The sequence below is a fragment of the Pinus tabuliformis genome, chromosome 8 (assembly GCF_031772625.1).
Source record: "Pinus tabuliformis cultivar Carrire ecotype Pingquan chromosome 8, CPIR1, whole genome shotgun sequence".
NCBI classification, from domain to species: Eukaryota; Viridiplantae; Streptophyta; class Pinopsida; order Pinales; family Pinaceae; genus Pinus; species Pinus tabuliformis.
Genome location: NC_142294.1, coordinates 1588063986 through 1588086838, shown reverse-complemented (window position 1 = coordinate 1588086838; position 22853 = coordinate 1588063986). Strand labels below are relative to the sequence as shown.

Below are 22853 nucleotides of genomic sequence, written 5' to 3'. Positions count from 1 at the left end.
TTATTTTACAACTACTATTTTTTATATAGTTTGACATAACCATAATATTAAAATTAGAGTTTTTTTTATATGTTATTATTATTATAAATTTTGTCTTTTATAAAATAGTATAAGATAATATACTATATATAATAATAATCACTAATTTTATAATATATCTACATTATATTTATATTAAATTTAGGTAAACTTAAATTGTTTTTGAGTAAAATTGATACCCATCATAGAAGAATGAATCACATCTTTCATAATTTCACTTTAATGTGTATGTTTTCAATTATATTTTTTTGTTTTATCACATTTTTTTATTTGATCTTTATTTGAATTTAAAATGAATATTTTTTTATCATTTTTAAAATAGTGTGTGTGAATACCATAATGGAGATATTATGCAAAACATGGTATTTTCATTTAGATGCATAATATTCACTCTTCAACAGGATCCTCGCATTGACTTTCACAAAACATTTCTTATTTTAATATTTTATTTTAAATAGTAAACAAATATAATTTAGTTTTTAATCAATAATAAGAATTTCAATAATTTTAATAGTTTATTACAATTATTATTGTTATTTAAGGAAAATTATAACAATTGAAATAATTTATTACTCAAAGTAAAACTTCACTCTCACCAAATATCTTAGGCATTAACTTATTTCTTTACATAAAAAAAATAATATCTTAACCAATTAAAAATAATTGTAAATGTTATTAGAAGACTGAAAAATAATTTTAATTTAAATAATAATAAAATAAAATAAAATAAAAAACCATAAATTATGGTTATATAAATCATTATAAAAATAAAATATATTAACTATATAATGTATACATAAGTTATAAAATATGTTGATTATGTAATATATATATATATATTTGTTATTTATTTGTAGTTCTAAAGCAATAGAAGACAAACTTTTGCAATCCTACTCCATATTTTATTTACGAAATCCCGGCGCATATCTTTAACCAAAAGCATCTCTTTTATAAAATTTTTTATCTTACCTAAATAATTTAAAATACCAAATATTTATGTTTCTAAATTACTTTATATTTTATTGTTCCATCCTCGACCTCAACGAATATCTTTAACCAAAAGCATCTCCTTCATAAAATTTTCGATCTTACATAAATAATTTAAAATACCAAATATTTATGTTTCTAAATAAATATCTAAATTCCTCAACCGAAAAAACATATGCAATATACTCAAATCTTATAAAGCATGTGAAATTTCATTAAACTTTGTAAAAGATGACGAGATCCTTCTTTTAAAAGTTCTTTAAGCAAAAATATATACAATATGTTAGACCAAATTTTAACGATGTGATTAATCTGAAAGACTTATATCTACATTATGGATCACAAAAGTCTTAGACGATCAAATCCTAACAATGTGAGTAATCCGAAAAACTTATATATACAATTTGCTCAAATCCTTAAAAAAAATTTAAATAATTCTTTTGAGTATGTGAAAGACAAAATCCCTCCGTCATGATTTTTTTTCAAGATTCAAAATCAATTTCTCCCCGATAAGGATTCTATTATGGAAAACAAGCCAGATGAAACATTTTAACTTCTTTGGTATATTCTATCTCTACATGTTGGGTAGCCAAATAGAACCCAAGTTCTATTGATTACGTTTAATGGCAAATGTATAGACCTTTTTGGCTAGCCAAATAGAACCCAAGTTCTATTGATTTCGTTTAATAGTAAAGGTATGGCCTTTTTTGGTAGAGATAGATCCACCATATGAGCATCCATCCCAAGTGAGATTGAAGGCCTTCTCCGATAAGACAATCCCAACCTAGCATAAATGATAATGGTAGCTTTCCCATTCAAGCACCAAATCTGGAGATATGTCTAATTGAACACCATGCATCCAGTGGGTAGAGGAGAGTCTAGCATCCTGTGGGAGGCCAACATCTGCAAGGAATTTACACCCACGCTCTTGTAGAAAGAGGATGAAGGGAGGTGAAATAATATGTACTCCCTCCATTCCAATGATGGTGTCTATCCCCACAGAAATTCTACTGCCACAACCAACCTTCCACTTGAGGTTGCTCCACAACCATGGCCTACTTATCATTAGGATTTGCCATATGAAAGAGGCACCTTTCTTCATTGGTGCCCCAGCCAATATCCACTCTTCCAGATTAACATTGTTAAGGTATTTTTCTTGAATGATTTCATAGCAAGTGCCTGGCCCCATCAAAGCCCTTCATAAATTCCTAGTAAGTAGTGTCGTGTTCAAAAGCTTTGTGTCTTTAATAGCCCAACCACCTCCCTCCTTTAGTTTGCAAACTGAAGAGAGTTTAGTATGGTGGAATTTTGATTTATTTCTAGTCTTAGTCTAGAGGAAACTGGCTAGAATAGAGTCAATCTTGTTAATTACTGACATATGTAGGAGAAAAAGGTATATCCAATATATAGATATTCCTTGGAGAACAACCTTAATCATGACCATCCTGCATCTTAGTGTTAGCCATTTTTCCTCCCATATGGTCAATGTCTTTTGGATCTTCCAAATAATCCATGATCATTCCCTTTTCTCATAGTTGTAGGGCTTTAAGTGGAAACCTAGGTACTTAAAGCCAACAACCAAAAGTTGATTCTAATCCAAAATAATTCAGTTATATGTTTGGTCTCCTCATCCTCTTGACAATTTGTAATTAGTTCTGATTTTTATTTATTTATTATAAGGCTAGAGGCATTACCAAACTTCATAAATACAAAATGGAAGGAGTGCCATTCAGAGATCTTAGCCAGTCCCATGCTTAAGACATCATTGATAAACAATAAATGTTAAAGATACATGTTTGATGTGACCGTGCAACCAATGATGCAATTAATCCTCTTTGCTTTTATTATTCATACTCAACCCATCCATTACCAGAATGAAAAGAAGTGGTGAGAGTACACAACATTTCCTTAGGCCTATGGAGATCCGGAAGAAATCTATAGGTATCCCATTGATTAGAACCACCATGTTTGTCGTTTTTAGACGTGGCATGATCCAATTAATGTGTCGGGAGGGGAGTCCATTTCTATATAAAATCAACCCGAGGAAGTGCAAATCAACCCTAGCATATGCATTGATAAGGTCGATATTCATCAAACAAGCTTTTAATTTATGGGATTTTATGGAGTGAATGCATTCCTGGGTGATCCCCATCGCATCCTATATCCTCCTATCAACGAGAAAACCAAACTATTCTGCATAGATGTGTTCAGATAACATATTTTCAACTCTGTTAGCGATTAACTTAGAAACCATCTTATATGCAACATTACAAAGAGCTATAGGTCTATAATCAGAGAAGCGAGAGGAATGAGATTTTTTAAGAATAAGAGCAAGAAATGTGGCATTGATTGCACCTAAGTTATGACCCTGTAGTCTAGATTTCTCTACCATTTTGATGAGATCATAAACCATAAGGTCAAAGAAAATAGCAATAGCTCCACCGACCAATTGTCTAGTCCAAAACTGTTGTCCTTAGCCAGTTCTTCCAAATCACCATGTAGCTCTTCTGCAGAGATAGATATGTCCAAGCATTCAATGACTTCCTCTTTGACCATGTGGGGGAATAACTAGGAAAATACAATTTGGTCTTCTATGATGGTCACTTCTAGTGATGAGAATTGGTTTTTTAAAGTGAAAGACAACTTCCTATTGAATGTCTTGCAGAGACATAAGAATTTGATCTTCTACATCATGAATGTGCCAGATTGTGTTAACACTTTTTCTTTTAGATGCTACCTCGTGAAAATATTTGGTGTTTTTATCACCACCTTATATCCAAGCCAATATTCTTTTAATTTTCCACTCATTTTCCTGGAGTTTTAATATCTCGTCCTTTCGTACCAAGATGTCCAAAATCATCCTCTTTATTTTTTATAAGAAGCAAACTAGTAGTAAGGGACCACTCAATCTGGCAATTTCTTCATCTATGTAGATGAGCTCCCAAGTGTGTTGTTTCCTTCACTTTACTACCGAGGATTTCACCACATGTTTCAAATGCCCAAGCTTATATGTGAGTATATCCATCTTCCTCGGGAGTACTGCCTTAATTGGTTATGTCCAAGACTCGTGAGTCAAGTCTGTTAACTCTTTATCTTTGAGCCACAAATGGAAGAATTTGAAGGGAAGGGATCCAACCTCATGCTCTCCCTCCCATTCTATAAAAATAGCATCATGGTCTGAGGTCCTTCCAAAGGAGGATGTAGAAACCAAATTTTTAAGTCTCAAGAACAAGGTTCTATGAACAAGATACCTATCTAACCTCTCGATTATGCCATCACCAATAGTATGCCCATTTAGTCATGTAGGGCATAATGAGCAGGGAGATATGCCCATCAACATTTTACATTGGAATAGCTCTTTGAAGAATCTCACTAGTGAATCCGCCTTATAATTTTGGCCCTAGATCTCTTTCACAATCAATGTGAGGTTCAGATCGAGTGGATATGTAATATTCCACAAGCATCCGGATTCTGCTAGAAGACCTTCCTATTGTTGTTTAGAATGTACATGTTAAGAATATGTAGGCGATAAGGGGCCTACATTTCCCAAGTAGTAGGTCAATCTAGAGTCATGTGGAGTCATACATAACTCTCACTTATCTCCAAATTTGTCATAGGTAAACATTCTCATCCCAGTTGAAATATACCATAACTACTTTTCCAAATTTGTGATAATTAGACATTTTTATAATCATTCATTATTTTGAACTTATTATACAATTATTAAATCATTATTTTAAACTTAATATAGATAATTAAAATTAAATAGTCATAATAATATTGATATAAACAGAGAAAGGTGTTAATCTCTATCATTTGTTTTTTAAAACACTAAAATTAATATTATTTTATTATTTAAATTTAAATTTTTATTTGTTTTTTTATTTTTATTTTAAAAACTTATTAGAAAAACATTATTACCTCACTATTCCATATTTATAAATAATAACAAAAAATTTATATATATATATATATATTTCTTTTTTATATAGCTACCTATAAAGTAGGTATGCCGATTTCTTTTTTATATAGCCACCTTTACTTTATATTAATTTAAATCACTATTGACATATAAATATTCATAAATATCCATGTCATTTAGTTAATTTTAGTAAACATGTTGTAGCTTGATTGAGTTGTGACTAGAGTGTGAAAGAAGTTGCCGTTCATTGACGTAACAAAATGTTCTTTCGAAAAAGGAAAAAGAACTTCATTGACGTAACAAAATGTTCTTTCGAAAAAGGAAAAAGAACTTCAATTTTCAAATTTCAGTGGGTCCAAAACCTTAAAAAATGTACATTTAAGGTAAACGATTAAGACTACAAATTAACAATCTCAACACCAAATCAAACGAAATCAATCCAAATGAAAGTTCACCTGAATGATATTGGTAAACGTCACTGTATCGGAGATAGCATAACACCAACTTTGGAGATGATATACCACCAACCAAGGACCCACAAGATACGATACGATGTTGATAATTACATATGTTAAAGGAAATATCCACCGAACATCAAGATATAAAATTCACTGATATCGATATCCATACAATCAATTAGACAATAGACAATACTTGAGTTGTTTTTAGTGTGATTATTTTTTGGTGTTTAGATTTCGGGGAAAAAGTTGAGGTGAAATCTTGATTTGTGTTATTTAAATTGGTTTCTTGACTATATATGGATTCAACACTCTGAAAAATTTCTGGCGCAGTTCGAATGCTGATGCAGGAGCATCCAGCTCCGAGGAGACAGAAGATCGATGACTGGCTCGCGAAGAAACAGGACACGACTTCAAGAGTGGTTGGACAGGTCATCAAAAGAAAAACTGGTTGTTGTCTTTTGTTAATCATTGTTCATTTCTTTTCTTTTATTTATTTTCAGAACAAGTTAAGTTACTGGTTGTTAGCTTAGGTAACCAACAACTGTTTAGTTAATTTATTGTTTAAAGAAACAGGTAACAGTTATAGAATTTAGTTTTTAGACGGTTATATTCAGTGTAGCTAAAAATGAAAAAGACGAATGTAAGAGGGACTTTTTTGGTTCACCTCAGAACGAAATAAGAAGAAGCAGCAAGACAATACTTAAAAAAAAAACCCTCTGTAATAGAAATATTGTTTTCTTTTCTGAATATAAACTACTGTTAATTACTCTTCCATATTGTACATCTGAGCATTACAAAGCATTTGTTATTTTAGAAATAAATTGATATAGAACGAAGTTATCATGCTGTAACTAGAAATTCTGGAGCATTACAGGCATTGAGCCAAAAACCATAAACCATATTATCAGAACTAATACGCAGGCAAGGCAGCGTAAGGCGATCAAGTTTACAGCATATGCATACAAAGTATTGCGAGAATAAAGGAACGATACAGGCATCGTAGTAAGCCCAGGTTGCGGCCATAACAGAACAGAACCCGCAAGCAAACACAAAGAGCAACACGGCCGTTTACAAATCAAATACAACGACTATTAAAGAGAGGTAACAGTTCAAACCACACTGATTCCATTAATAGAGCATTTCATAAGTCTTTATAAACAACAGTTCGACAAATAACACAGAATCATATATCAAATCCGGCACCGCCGTAACAGTATAAAGTCCAAAACCTTGTTGCATGGAGGTCATATAATGACACAAAGGAACGAAACCCTGAGATTGTAAACGCCAGCAAAGGGGCACGGCTAACTCTACAGAATCTAACCAACAGAAAACTACAGCTAATTCCACATTGTATAAACTATAGAAACGCTGGAACAAGAGTAAACCCTACCCGGTCACAAAGGGTACCAGGGTTGGAGAAAGTTGAAGACTGCAAGCTTGAAACCCTCGTGAGCAGGTCTCCTAGCCAACCTGCACAGAACAACAATATGAATTAGTGCGTTTTACAACCAGAACAAACATCAAAGTGAGAGAAGTAAAGACAGCAAGGTGCGAGTGGAAGAGAATTGCGGACTTACCCAAGGGTCGACGGAGACTGCCGAGACATAGACCAGTTCCACAAGCTGAAATGCACAAAAACCTGTAAGTGTCGACAACAGGTGACAGAGAAGGGTAAAACATAGCACGAGAGTTTACCTCGAGGCCAGGTTGAGTTCGGAAGAGTGACAGTACCTGCACAAAATTGGAGCTCAGAAGTTGAAAACCAAGAGGATATCTTCACAGAATCCATGAAAGTATAAAACCCTTACCACAGACTTCCGAACCAGACCATTGAAGGCAGCAGCGAAGGTGAAGGATTCGCATCTCAAACAGGACCATAACCAGTGACGGAGCAAAGGATTCGGTGGGTTAGCGCACAGAGAGCATCGCCACAACAACACGGAGCGTGTAACAGTAGAAAGACAGAGTGTAAATGAGCCGAGGATAACCCTTAAGGGTTTAACATAGGCGGGAAGCCTTTTCAACGGGACGAGCCGGTGACCATACCCAAAACCGGCAGATAATTGTTGTAAATGCGCCTCGGATTGGGGGCAGATATTTGTATGCGCACAAGTGACCACGTGGGACTGAGGTGAGTCACGTGGCTGTGTCCACGTCACCAGGGCTGGGCCATCATAAGTGGTATCAGAGCTAGTTTCTTGAGTTAGAACCAATGGAACAAGTAGAAGGTGAAGGTGAAGGAAGAGGAAGAGGAAGAGGAAGAGGAAGAGGAAGGGGAAGAGTAGTCCGGAGGGTAGTAGATGATGGACTTCGAGAGGAGATTCGAGTTTTGCGTGAAAGATTGGCAGTGGTGGAAGCTGGGGGAAGAAGAAACCCAGCAGATGACAGTGATGAAGAAGAAGTTGAACCAGAGGATGAATTAGAGGGGGTGACACCAAAATTTAGATTGTTGAAGTCGGTCTTGCTGTCAAGTCATAAGCCAAAACATGAGTTGTCGACTTATGACGGAAGTCTGTCCGCAGACGTGTTGTTGGATTGGTTAAGTGAAGTCAACAAGTATTTTGAATTTGAGGAAACCAGCGAAGATAAGCAGGTGAAGTTCGCCGCCACCAAGCTGAAAGGACATGCGTCCTTGTGGTGGGACAACATTCAGGCGGAACGGAGGAGGCTTAACAAACAGCCTATAAAGAAATGGTCTAGAATGGAGGCCAAACTGAAAGAGAAATTCTTACCACAGGATTATCAGATTATGTTGTACAGGCAGGTACAGAACTTGAAGCAGAGGGGAATGACTGTGAAAGAATTTACAGAAGAGTTCTACAAGTTAAATTTGCGAGCAGGATATGTGGAGGACACCCCGGAGAAAACAGCCAGATTTGTGAATGGCTTAAGGGGTGAAATCTTAGATGAAATTGGTATCCTTTCACCCCGGACAATGGAAGAAGCCTATCAGTTTGCACTGAAGGCAGAAGAAAAGATTAACCGGAAGCAGAATGCCAGGAGAGGAGGTGGAACTGGCAGGGGAAAGGGTAAAGTGTTTGGAAGAGGCCGAGGTACAGGCCCCAGTGAAGAAAGCAGCAGTTCTAAAACTGCTGGAGCGACAGAAAAAGATAATAGCACGAGAGGAGGACGACCACCTCAGCGAGGGCGAGGAAATGGTCGGGGCAGAGGAGCTGTCCAGTGCTATCGCTGCCACAAATGGGGGCACAAGTCTTATGAATGTCCTGAAGGTGAACCAGCAGGCGGAAGAGGAACTTATGTTGTTCAGACAGAGGATGCTGAGACAACACCTCAGGAAGCAGAAAATGCACCGGAGACAGGTGAAGCTTTGGTGTTGAACAAAGTGCTGTTGAAGCCAGCAAAGGAGATTGCAGAACCAGATCAGCGTAAAGCTTTGTTCCGCACTGTCTGCAAGTCGCGGGGCAAGTGCTGTAAATTGATTATTGATAGTGGGAGTACAGACAACCTTGTGGCGGTGGAGATGGTAGAAAAGTTGGGGTTGAAGAAATTAAAGCACCCTACACCCTACAAAGTGTCATGGCTGCAGAAAGGACATCAGCTGTTAGTTGATGAACAATGTGAAGTAGAATTTCAGATTGGTAAGTACAAGGATAAGATCCTTTGTGATGCCATGCCAATGGATGTCTGTCACTTACTGTTGGGACGACCTTGGCAGTTCGATAGAGGTGCAGTTCATGATGGGAAAAAGAATTGCTACAAGTTTGTTAAAGATGGGATAAAGCACACGCTTGTACCCATCAAGGAGGAAAATACAGCAGAAGCCAGTGGAGTGAAGGCATTGCTGTTGGGAGGAAAGGAGTTCGTGAAACAGATTGGGGACAGCGAAATCAATTTTGCTGTCATAAGGAGACCAAAGGCAGTAGTATTACACACACAGCTATCAGATTTGCCTGAGGAAGTTCAGCAGTTACTGCAAGAATTTGGGGACATAGTGGTGGATGATCTTCCAAATGAGTTACCACCAAGGAGGGGTATTAGTCATTGTATTGACTTTATACCAGGTGCAAGCTTACCAAATAAGGCTGCTTACCGCATGAGTCCCAAGGATCATGAGGAAATTAGGAAGCAGGTTCAGGAACTACTTGACAAAGGGTTGATTCGAGAGAGTATGAGCCCTTGTGCAGTACCGACTGTTTTGGCTCCAAAGAAGGGAGGAGAGTGGCGAATGTGCACAGACTCCAGAGCCATAAACAAAATTACTGTCAGGTACAGGTTTCCTCTACCGAGGATGGACGATATGATGGATTGTTTGAGTGGGGCAGCCTATTTCTCAAAAATTGATCTGAAGAGTGGATATCACCAGATTCGAATACGAGAAGGCGATGAGTGGAAGACAGCTTTCAAGACAAACGAAGGCTTATATGAGTGGCTGGTGATGCCATTTGGATTGAGTAACGCTCCCAGCACATTCATGCGTTTGATGAATGAGGTGTTGAAAGAGTTTAATGGGAAATTCGTGATAGTTTACCTGGATGATATTTTGATTTTTAGCAGGACTAAAGAGGATCATTTCAGGCATTTACAGAGTGTGTTGAGGAAGCTGCAGCAAAACAAGCTGCTGATTAATCTGAAAAAGTGTACCTTTTTTCAGCGAGAACTAGTGTATTTGGGGTTTGTTATTGCAGAAAATGAACTAAAAATGGATCCGGAAAAGGTGGCAGCTATAGTTAGCTGGCCGTCACCAAAGAGTTTATTTGAAGTCCGGAGTTTCCATGGACTAGCCAGTTTTTACAGGAAATTTATCAGAAATTTCAGCGAGATTTGCGCACCTATGTTGGACACGATCAAGAAGGCAAATCAGCCTTTTCACTGGACTGAAGCGGCAGAAAGTAGTTTTCAAACTTTGAAGAAGAAGATTACTGAAAGACCAATATTGAGACTGCCAGATTTCAACAAACTTTTTCAAGTTCGTTGTGATGCCAGTGGGACAGCCATTGGAGCAGTCCTCAGTCAAGAGGACAGACCGGTCGCTTTCTTCAGTGAAAAGCTAAATGAGAGCAGGCAGAAGTACTCAACCTACGACAAAGAATTTTATGCAATCATACAAGCGTTGAAGCATTGGCGGCATTATCTACTGGGAGATGAGTTTGTTTTGTTCACAGATAATTCTGCCTTGCAGTATATTATGCAACAGCATAAATTGAACCACAAACATGCAGCTTGGGTGGAGTATCTGCAGAATTTTACATTCGTATTAAAGCACATTAGTGGCCAAGCGAATAAGGTGGCAGATGCACTGAGCAGAAGAACATTGCTTCTGCAGGAAAGCACAATGCAAGTTTTGGGTTTTGAGCATTTGAAGGAGTTGTATCAAACTGATACCGAATTTGGGGAGGCATATGAAGCCTGTCAAAACCCTTTGTTAAGGAATGATAGCATGTGGCTAGATTATAATTTGCAGGAAGGACTGCTGTTTAAAGGAGGACAACTGTGTATACCCAACTGTTCCATGCGGGAAAATATAATACAGGAGAAGCACAGTGGAGGATTGGCTGGACACTTTGGTATCGACAAGACGGTTGCTCAAGTACAGCACATTTATTTTTGGCCGAAACTGTAGCGAGATGTGCAGAGGTACGTGAGCAGATGCAGAGTTTGTCAGCTAGCAAAGGGTCATAGTCAAAACACTGGTCTTTACTCGCCATTACCGATTCCGAGTCGACCATGGGATTCAGTGAGCATGGATTTCCTTTTGGGTTTACCAAAGACACAGCGAGGCTTCGATTCAGTCATGGTTGTAGTTGACCGATTCTCAAAAATGGCACATTTTGTACCTTGCAGGAAAACCAGCGACGCTACCTACATTGCACACCTATTCTTTACTGAAGTCGTTCGGTTACATGGACTCCCGAAATCCATCATCTCTGATCGGGATGTAAAGTTTACTGGTCACTTTTGGAGAACTCTGTGGAAAAAGTTAAATACACAATTGCAGTTCAGCTCTACTTATCATCCGCAGACTGATGGTCAGACGGAAGTCGTAAACAGAAGCCTAGGGAACTTACTTCGCAGTTTGACAGGAGGAAATTCCCGGACATGGGACCGTGTACTTGCTCAAGCAGAGTTCGCGTACAACGATTCACCTAACCGCAGCACCGGTTACAGTCCGTTCCAGATTTTGTACGGTATGCATCCGCGAGGAGTGCATGAATTACGGGATTTGGGGAAACTTGAGAAACGGAGTGCGGATGGGGAAGAATTCGCTCAAGCAATGAGCAATTTACACGAACAAGTCAAGCTGAAATTACAGGACAGCAGTCAGAAATACAAGCAGCGAGCTGACACAAAGCGTCGGGAAGTTCAGTTTAACGTTGGGGATGAAGTCCTTGCGTATTTACGTAAGGAGAGGTTTCCGAAGCGGGAGTACAACAAGCTAAAATTTAAGAAGATCGGCCCTTGCAAAATCATCCGCAAATTTTCTGCGAACGCTTACGAAATACAGTTGCCACCCGAGATAGGAATTTCTCCCATTTTTAACGTGGCAGATCTGTTTCCCTATGTAGCCAACTCAGAGAACGATACAGCAACTACAGTGCCACAGAAAGACAGCTATGAGGAAGGTTCTTGGACAAGACAATTACCAAAGGCACCACCCCTTGAAATCGAAGGAATTCTGGATACACAGGTAGCTAGACGCACGCGCAGGAAGGAGTATCTGCGATATTTGGTCAAGTGGCGGAACCGTCCAATAGAGGACAGTTCTTGGCTCGACGCAGCGCAGATAACTAAAGCAGGCTATTCTGTTGACGACCTCATGGAACGGAGCCATGACTTTTTGCCACCCCGGGAGCCTGATGCAGGAGCATCCAGCTCCGAGGAGACAGAAGATCGATGACTGGCTCGCGAAGAAACAGGACACGACTTCAAGAGTGGTTGGACAGGTCATCAAAAGAAAAACTGGTTGTTGTCTTTTGTTAATCATTGTTCATTTCTTTTCTTTTATTTATTTTCAGAACAAGTTAAGTTACTGGTTGTTAGCTTAGGTAACCAACAACTGTTTAGTTAATTTATTGTTTAAAGAAACAGGTAACAGTTATAGAATTTAGTTTCTAGACGGTTATATTCAGTGTAGCTAAAAATGAAAAAGACGAATGTAAGAGGGACTTTTTTGATTCACCTCAGAACGAAATAAGAAGAAGCAGCAAGACAATACTTCAAAAAAAAACCCTCTGTAACAGAAATATTGTTTTCTTTTCTGAATATAAACTACTGTTAATTACTCTTCCATATTGTACATCTGAGCATTACAAAGCATTTGTTATTTTAGAAATAAATTGATATAGAACGAAGTTATCATGCTGTAACTAGAAATTCTGGAGCATTACAGGCATTGAGCCAAAAACCATAAACCATATTATCAGAACTAATACGCAGGCAAGGCAGCGTAAGGCGATCAAGTTTACAGCATATGCATACAAAGTATTGCGAGAATAAAGGAACGATACAGGCATCGTAGTAAGCCCAGGTTGCGGCCATAACAGAACAGAACCCGCAAGCAAACACAAAGAGCAACACGGCCGTTTACAAATCAAATACAACGACTATTAAAGAGAGGTAACAGTTCAAACCACACTGATTCCATTAATAGAGCATTTCATAAGTCTTTATAAACAACAGTTCGACAAATAACACAGAATCATATATCAAATCCGGCACCGCCGTAACAGTATAAAGTCCAAAACCTTGTTGCATGGAGGTCATATAATGACACAAAGGAACGAAACCCTGAGATTGTAAACGCCAGCAAAGGGGCACGGCTAACTCTACAGAATCTAACCAACAGAAAACTACAGCTAATTCCACATTGTATAAACTATAGAAACGCTGGAACAGGAGTAAACCCTACCCGGTCACAAACGGTACCAGGGTTGGAGAAAGTTGAAGACTGCAAGCTTGAAACCCTCGTGAGCAGGTCTCCTAGCCAACCTGCACAGAACAACAATATGAATTAGTGCGTTTTACAACCAGAACAAACATCAAAGTGAGAGAAGTAAAGACAGCAAGGTGCGAGTGGAAGAGAATTGCGGACTTACCCAAGGGTCGACGGAGACTGCCGAGACATAGACCAGTTCCACAAGCTGAAATGCACAAAAACCTGTAAGTGTCGACAACAGGTGACAGAGAAGGGTAAAACATAGCACGAGAGTTTACCTCGAGGCCAGGTTGAGTTCGGAAGAGTGACAGTCTCGTGGTTGCAAACACCTGCACAAAATTGGAGCTCAGAAGTTGAAAACCAAGAGGATATCTTCACAGAATCCATGAAAGTATAAAACCCTTACCACAGACTTCCGAACCAGACCATTGAAGGCAGCAGCGAAGGTGAAGGATTCGCATCTCAAACAGGACCATAACCAGTGACGGAGCAAAGGATTCGGTGGATTAGCGCACAGAGAGCATCGCCACAACAACACGGAGCGTGCAACAGTAGAAAGACAGAGTGTAAATGAGCCGAGGATAACCCTTAAGGGTTTAACATAGGTGGGAAGCCTTTTCAACGGGACGAGGCGGTGACCATACCCAAAACCGGCAGATAATTGTTGTAAATGCGCCTCGGATTGGGGGCAGATATTTGTATGCGCACAAGTGACCACGTGGGACTGAGGTGAGTCACGTGGCTGTGTCCACGTCACCAGGGCTGGGCCATCATAAGTGGTATCAGAGCTAGTTTCTTGAGTTAGAACCAATGGAACAGGTAGAAGGTGAAGGTGAAGGAAGAGGAAGAGGAAGAGGAAGAGGAAGAGGAAGGGGAAGAGTAGTCCGGAGGGTAGTAGATGATGGACTTCGAGAGGAGATTCGAGTTTTGCGTGAAAGATTGGCAGTGGTGGAAGCTGGGGGAAGAAGAAACCCAGCAGATGACAGTGATGAAGAAGAAGTTGAACCAGAGGAGGAATTAGAGGGGGTGACACCAGAATTTAGATTGTTGAAGTCGGTCTTGCTGTCAAGTCATAAGCCAAAACATGAGTTGTCGACTTATGACGGAAGTCTGTCCGCAGACGTGTTGTTGGATTGGTTAAGTGAAGTCAACAAGTATTTTGAATTTGAGGAAACCAGCGAAGATAAGCAGGTGAAGTTCGCCGCCACCAAGCTGAAAGGACATGCGTCCTTGTGGTGGGACAGCATTCAGGCGGAACGGAGGAGGCTTAACAAACAGCCTATAAAGAAATGGTCTAGAATGGAGGCCAAACTGAAAGAGAAATTCTTACCACAGGATTATCAGATTATGCTGTACAGGCAGGTACAGAACTTGAAGCAGAGGGGAATGACTGTGAAAGAATTTACAGAAGAGTTCTACAAGTTAAATTTGCGAGCAGGATATGTGGAGGACACCCCGGAGAAAACAGCCAGATTTGTGAATGGCTTAAGGGGGGAAATCTTAGATGAAATTGGTATCCTTTCACCCCGGACAATGGAAGAAGCCTATCAGTTTGCACTGAAGGCAGAAGAAAAGATTAACGGAAGCAGAATGCCAGGAGAGGAGGTGGAACTGGCAGGGGAAAGGGTAAAGTGTTTGGAAGAGGCCGAGGTACAGGCCCCAGTGAAGAAAGCAGCAGTTCTAAAACTGCTGGAGCGACAGAAAAAGACAATAGCACGAGAGGAGGACGACCACCTCAGCGAGGGCGAGGAAATGGTCGGGGCAGAGGAGCTGTCCAGTGCTATCGCTGCCACAAATGGGGGCACAAGTCTTATGAGTGTCCTGAAGCTGAACCAGCAGGCGGAAGAGGAACTTATGTTGTTCAGACAGAGGATGCTGAGACAACACCTCAGGAAGCAGAAAATGCACCGGAGACAGGTGAAGCTTTGGTGTTGAACAAAGTGCTGTTGAAGCCAGCAAAGGAGATTGCAGAACCAGATCAGCGTAAAGCTTTGTTCCGCACTGTCTGCAAGTCGCGGGGCAAGTGCTGTAAATTGATTATTGATAGTGGGAGTACAGACAACCTTGTGGCGGTGGAGATGGTAGAAAAGTTGGGGTTGAAGAAATTAAAGCACCCTACACCCTACAAAGTGTCATGGCTGCAGAAAGGACATCAGCTGTTAGTTGATGAACAATGTGAAGTAGAATTTCAGATTGGTAAGTACAAGGATAAGATCCTTTGTGATGTCATGCCAATGGATGTCTGTCACTTACTGTTGGGACGACCTTGGCAGTTCGATAGAGGTGCAGTTCATGACGGGAAAAAGAATTGCTACAAGTTTGTTAAAGATGGGATAAAGCACACGCTTGTACCCATCAAGGAGGAAAATACAGCAGAAGCCAGTGGAGTGAAGGCATTGCTGTTGGGAGGAAAGGAGTTCGTGAAACAGATTGGGGACAGCGAAATCAATTTTGCTGTCATAAGGAGACCAAAGGCAGTAGTATTACACACACAGCTATCAGATTTGCCTGAGGAAGTTCAGCAGTTACTGCAAGAATTTGGGGACATAGTGGTGGATGATCTTCCAAATGAGTTACCACCAAGGAGGGGTATTAGTCATTGTATTGACTTTATACCAGGTGCAAGCTTACCAAATAAGGCTGCTTACCGCATGAGTCCCAAGGATCATGAGGAAATTAGGAAGCAGGTTCAGGAACTACTTGATAAAGGGTTGATTCGAGAGAGTATGAGCCCTTGTGCAGTACCGACTGTTTTGGCTCCAAAGAAGGGAGGAGAGTGGCGAATGTGCACAGACTCCAGAGCCATAAACAAAATTACTGTCAGGTACAGGTTTCCTCTACCGAGGATGGACGATATGATGGATTGTTTGAGTGGGGCAGCCTATTTCTCAAAAATTGATCTGAAGAGTGGATATCACCAGATTCGAATACGAGAAGGCGATGAGTGGAAGACAGCTTTCAAGACAAACGAAGGCTTATATGAGTGGCTGGTGATGCCATTTGGATTGAGTAACGCTCCCAGCACATTCATGCGTTTGATGAATGAGGTGTTGAAAGAGTTTAATGGGAAATTCGTGATAGTTTACCTGGATGATATTTTGATTTTTAGCAGGACTAAAGAGGATCATTTCAGGCATTTACAGAGTGTGTTGAGGAAGCTGCAGCAAAACAAGCTGCTGATTAATCTGAAAAAGTGTACCTTTTTTCAGCGAGAACTAGTGTATTTGGGGTTTGTTATTGCAGAAAATGAACTAAAAATGGATCCGGAAAAGGTGGCAGCTATAGTTAGCTGGCCGTCACCAAAGAGTTTATTTGAAGTCCGGAGTTTCCATGGACTAGCCAGTTTTTACAGGAAATTTATCAGAAATTTCAGCGAGATTTGCGCACCTATGTTGGACACGATCAAGAAGGCAAATCAGCCTTTTCACTGGACTGAAGCGGCAGAAAGTAGTTTTCAAACTTTGAAGAAGAAGATTACTGAAAGACCAATATTGAGACTGCCAGATTTCAACAAACTTTTTCAAGTTCGTTGTGATGCCAGTGGGACAGCCATTGGAGCAGTCCTCAGTCAAGAGGACAGACCGGTCGCTTTCTTCAGTGAAAAGCTAAATGAGAGCAGGCAGAAGTACTCAACCTACGACAAAGAATTTTATGCAATCATACAAGCGTTGAAGCATTGGCGGCATTATCTACTGGGAGATGAGTTTGTTTTGTTTACAGATAATTCTGCCTTGCAGTATATTATGCAACAGCATAAATTGAACCACAAACATGCAGCTTGGGTGGAGTATCTGCAGAATTTTACATTCGTATTAAAGCACATTAGTGGCCAAGCGAATAAGGTGGCAGATGCACTGAGCAGAAGAACATTGCTTCTGCAGGAAAGCACAATGCAAGTTTTGGGTTTTGAGCATTTGAAGGAGTTGTATCAAACTGATACTGAATTTGGGGAGGCATATGAAGCCTGTCAAAACCCTTTGTTAAGGAATGATAGCATGTGGCTAGATTATAATTTGCAGTAAGGACTGCTGTTTAAAGGAGGACAACTGTGTATACCCAACTGTTCCATGCGGGAAAATATAATACAGGAGAAGCACAGTGGAGGACTGGCTGGACACTTTGGTATCGACAAGACGGTTGCTCAAGTACAACACATTTATTTTTGGCCGAAACTGCAGCGAGATGTGCAGAGGTACGTGAGCAGATGCAGAGTTTGTCAGCTAGCAAAGGGTCATAGTCAAAACACTGGTCTTTACTCACCATTACCGATTCCGAGTCGACCATGGGATTCAGTGAGCATGGATTTCGTTTTGGGTTTACCAAAGACACAGCGGGGCTTCGATTCAGTCATGGTTGTAGTTGACCGATTCTAAAAAATGGCACATTTTGTACCTTGCAGGAAAACCAGCGACGCTACCTACATTGCACACCTATTCTTTACTGAAGTCGTTCGGTTACATGGACTCCCGAAATCCATCATCTCTGATCGGGATGTAAAGTTTACTGGTCACTTTTGGAGAACTCTGTGGAAAAAGTTAAATACACAATTGCAGTTCTGCTCTGCTTATCATCCGCAAACTGATGGTCAGACGGAAGTCGTAAACAGAAGCCTAGGGAACTTACTTCGCAGTTTGACAGGAGGAAATTCCCGGACATGGGACCGTGTACTTGCTCAAGCAGAGTTCGCGTACAACGATTCACCTAACCGCAGCACTGGTTACAGTCCGTTCCAGATTTTGTACGGTATGCATCCGCGAGGAGTGCATGAATTACGGGATTTGGGGAAACTTGAGAAACGGAGTGCGGATGGGGAAGAATTCGCTCAAGCAATGAGCAATTTACACGAACAAGTCAAGCTGAAATTACAGGACAGCAGTCAGAAATACAAGCAGCGAGCTGACACAAAGCGTCGGGAAGTTCAGTTTAACGTTGGGGATGAAGTCCTTGCGTATTTACGTAAGGAGAGGTTTCCGAAGCGGGAGTACAACAAGCTAAAATTTAAGAAGATCGGCCCTTGCAAAATCATCCGCAAATTTTCTGCGAACGCTTACGAAATACAGTTGCCACCCGAGATAGGAATTTCTCCCATTTTTAACGTGGCAGATCTGTTTCCCTATGTAGCCAACTCAGAGAACGATACAGCAACTACAGTGCCACAAAAAGACAGCTATGAGGAAGGTTCTTGGACAAGACAATTACCAAAGGCACCACCCCTTGAAATCGAAGGAATTCTGGATACACAGGTAGCTAGACGCACGCGCAGGAAGGAGTATCTGCGATATTTGGTCAAGTGGCGGAACCGTCCAATAGAGGACAGTTCTTGGCTCGACGCAGCGCAGATAACTAAAGCAGGCTATTCTGTTGACGACCTCATGGAACGGAGCCATGACTTTTTGCCACCCCGGGAGCCTGATGCAGGAGCATCCAGCTCCGAGGAGACAGAAGATCGATGACTGGCTCGCGAAGAAACAGGACACGACTTCAAGAGTGGTTGGACAGGTCATCAAAATAAAAACTGGTTGTTGTCTTTTGTTAATCATTGTTCATTTCTTTTCTTTTATTTATTTTCAGAACAAGTTAAGTTACTGGTTGTTAGCTTAGGTAACCAACAACTGTTTAGTTAATTTATTGTTTAAAGAAACAGGTAACAGTTATAGAATTTAGTTTCTAGACGGTTATATTCAGTGTAGCTAAAAATGAAAAAGACGAATGTAAGAGGGACTTTTTTGGTTCACCTCAGAACGAAATAAGAAGAAGCAGCAAGACAATACTTCAAAAAAACCCTCTGTAACAGAAATATTGTTTTCTTTTCTGAATATAAACTACTGTTAATTACTCTTCCATATTGTACATCTGAGCATTACAAAGCATTTGTTATTTTAGAAATAAATTGATATAGAACGAAGTTATCATGCTGTAACTAGAAATTCTGGAGCATTACAGGCATTGAGCCAAAAACCATAAACTATATTATCAGAACTAATACGCAGGCAAGGCAGCGTAAGGCGATCAAGTTTACAGCATATGCATACAAAGTATTGCGAGAATAAAGGAACGATACAGGCATCGTAGTAAGCCCAGGTTGCGGCCATAACAGAACAGAACCCGCAAGCAAACACAAAGAGCAACACGGCCGTTTACAAATCAAATACAACGACTATTAAAGAGAGGTAACAGTTCAAACCACACTGATTCCATTAATAGAGCATTTCATAAGTCTTTATAAACAACAGTTCGACAAATAACACAGAATCATATATCAAATCCGGCACCGCCGTAACAGTATAAAGTCCAAAACCTTGTTGCATGGAGGTCATATAATGACACAAAGGAACGAAACCCTGAGATTGTAAACGCCAGCAAAGGGGCACGGCTAACCCTACAGAATCTAACCAACAGAAAACTACAGCTAATTCCACATTGTATAAACTATAGAAACGCTGGAACAGGAGTAAACCCTACCCGGTCACAAAGGGTACCAGGGTTGGAGAAAGTTGAAGACTGCAAGCTTGAAACCCTCGTGAGCAGGTCTCCTAGCCAACCTGCACAGAACAACAATATGAATTAGTGCGTTTTACAACCAGAACAAACATCAAAGTGAGAGAAGTAAAGACAGCAAGGTGCGAGTGGAAGAGAATTGCGGACTTACCCAAGGGTCGACGGAGACTGCCGAGACATAGACCAGTTCCACAAGCTGAAATGCACAAAAACCTGTAAGTGTCGACAACAGGTGACAGAGAAGGGTAAAACATAGCACGAGAGTTTACCTCGAGGCCAGGTTGAGTTCGGAAGAGTGACAGTCTCGTGGTTGCAAACACCTGCACAAAATTGGAGCTCAGAAGTTGAAAACCAAGAGGATATCTTCACAGAATCCATGAAAGTATAAAACCCTTACCACAGACTTCCGAACCAGACCATTGAAGGCAGCAGCGAAGGTGAAGGATTCGCATCTCAAACAGGACCATAACCAGTGACGGAGCAAAGGATTCGGTGGGTTAGCGCACAGAGAGCATCGCCACAACAACACGGAGCATGTAACAGTAGAAAGACAGAGTGTAAATGAGCCGAGGATAACCCTTAAGGGTTTAACATAGGCGGGAAGCCTTTTCAACGGGACGAGCCGGTGACCATACCCAAAACCGGCAGATAATTGTTGTAAATGCGCCTCGGATTGGGGGCAGATATTTGTATGCGCACAAGTGACCACGTGGGACTGAGGTGAGTCACGTGGCTGTGTCCACGTCACCAGGGCTGGGCCATCAAATGCACAGGGGTTACTTATCAAACTTGTGATTTCAATAAATTCCTGACAAATTTTAGATAAATTATACCAAAAAAACCCACCAGAAAAACTTCTAAAAAGTCCCAATATAAACAATTCTGTTATGTAAATGTTCTCAAAATTTTAAAATTGATTATTTTTTTTCTTATATAAAAAGACTTATTATTTATATTTAATTTAGCAATTCCAATTCTTAAAAATAATATTTTGAACTTGTATTTTTGAATCTCGTAGAAACTTATGTTTATATTTAATTTAGCAAGTCCAATTCTTATAAATAATATTTTGAACGTGTATTTTTGAATCTCGTAAAAACTTATATTTATATTTAATTTAGCAAGTCCAATTCTTATAAATAATATTTTGAACTTGTATTTTCGAATCTCGTAGAACTTATAAAATATCTTGTCCTAACTTATAAGTTAGAAAGTAAAAATATCTTGTCCTGACTTATAAGTTAGAAAGTAAGCGTTGGATTTTCATATTTATTCATTGGAAATCCATCATATGGATTAATCTCTGTTAAGATTTATTTTGCGATATTCAAAAAGATAATGATAATGGTTTGAAAGTTTACTAATGTCAGAGGGTTTTGGTGTAATGGAAAATTTTAACGTGGTATGATCGAGGTTTGTTGAGTCAAAAAAATTTTGACTTTTATTTCAAAATCAATGGTATCAACTGGGAGACATCATTCCTCCTAATCATAATTGTCGAAGGCTTCTTATTTCAACTTAAGGTAGAAGAGGATTTGTTGACTTTATATTTTTATTTTTTTAATTGAGGACCTAGATTGATTCTCAAGGGAATATGCTCAGCATATGCTTAGTGTTAATGCTTATCAATGGTTGTAATGTGTTACAAAGTTTGTTAGGTTGAAATGACTTTTAATAAATTTAAAAATTTAGATTTTCCAAGTGGCTTCATGCCCACCAATTTCCTAGAGATTTGAAATTTTTCCAGTTCTAATAAGTTCATATTCTAATTAGATGGAGAAATTAATATAAGAAAATTTTATTTAGCAAAATGGTCGATTTTACAATAAGATGTGTAATTCTTTTTTTTTTCTCAAGTTAAATTATATTCATGCCATGTGGCTCATCACCCACCAATTTACTAGGGATTTGAGATTATTCCAATTCAAATAAGTTCATATTCTAATTAGATGTGGAAATTAATGGTTCACTGGTCCTAAACATGTATTTCCTCCTAACGAGTCATAGATTCAAAATCAAAGGGGGTGGCCATTTTGACTTAATAGTCAAATCACAGGGCGAAGGTAGGTGGTCCATTTTGACTTAGCTATCAAATCAGTGGTTGGTGATCCATTTTTTTTTATTTTTTTTTTTATTTTGACTACTTCTGGATTTGTGCTTGTACTCCTTGTGCATGGGCCATGTTAATCTTCTCTGTATCATTTTTTTTTTATAAATTTGGACCATTTCTCGATTTCTACTTGTCATCCTTGTGCAAGGGCCATGCTAATCTTCTCTGTATTGTTCCAATTTTATGGGATGTCTCCGAAGAAACAACAAAATGGTCCATTTTACAATAAGATGTGTAATTCTTTTTTGTGTAATTTTATAAATTTGGATCATTTATCAATTTTTCCGTGTCATCCTTGCACAGAGGCCATGCTAATCTTCTTTGTATAGTTCCAATTTTATCGGATGTCTCCAAACTAAAGACAAAATGGTCCATTTTACAATAAGATGTGTAATTTCTTTTGGTGTAATTTTATAAGCAGGGGCGATGCTAATCTTCTATGTATCGTTCCAATTTTATCGGACGTCCCCGAAGAAACATCAAAATGGTTCATTTCACAATAAGATGTGTAATTCCTTCTTTTTTTCTCAAACTAAAGTTGATCCATAATTTTTTTAGACATGGTTAATGAAGTAAATGTGTGTATTGATAAGAGATTCTTCATATTGCAATAATTTTTTTCTTATATTTTTAAAGCCTTGAACTATATCAACCACATTAATATTTTTAATATGATTATAAACTTAGAAATTTTATAACATTGAATTATAATTATATGTATATAACTAATTACTTTATGCACTACGATGTATGTTTTTACACACAAAAATACTTATATTCTAGAAAAATTAATATAATTAAATTAACAGTGTCTTCGAGATAATTCTTCTTATGAGATATGGTTAGGGTGCATGCAATATTATATTCCAAAGAACCGCCCACATTAGGTGGTGCCACACGACTGAAGTGAAGGAGAAATTGCATTGCCGTGGCGGCACA

The 22853-nt window shown here is 39.2% G+C and overlaps 1 protein-coding gene, 2 non-coding genes and 2 pseudogenes across 3 annotated transcripts in view; all 5 read right to left on the bottom strand.

The window, feature by feature from the left end:
- Positions 1-19504: 19504 nt before the first annotated feature.
- Positions 19505-22853, bottom strand: part of LOC149242124 (uncharacterized) — a 44604-nt gene continuing 41255 nt past the window's right edge. Inside the window, exons 2-4 of the mRNA XM_089370767.1 lie at positions 20202-20557; positions 19956-20124; positions 19505-19848 (exon numbers count right to left, since the gene is read on the bottom strand). Of these exons, the coding sequence (XP_089226893.1) occupies positions 19736-19848; positions 19956-20124; positions 20202-20557 (638 nt within the window). The 3' untranslated portion in view covers positions 19505-19735. The remainder of the gene's footprint in view (positions 19849-19955; positions 20125-20201; positions 20558-22853) is intronic.
- Positions 21934-22008, bottom strand: LOC149242132 (U6 spliceosomal RNA; annotated as a pseudogene).
- On the bottom strand, positions 22016-22118 carry LOC149242131 (U6 spliceosomal RNA). The gene has a single exon (XR_016246774.1). It is a non-coding gene; the product is annotated as a U6 spliceosomal RNA (small nuclear RNA).
- On the bottom strand, positions 22172-22277 carry LOC149242130 (U6 spliceosomal RNA). The gene has a single exon (XR_016246779.1). It is a non-coding gene; the product is annotated as a U6 spliceosomal RNA (small nuclear RNA).
- Positions 22295-22392, bottom strand: LOC149242129 (U6 spliceosomal RNA; annotated as a pseudogene).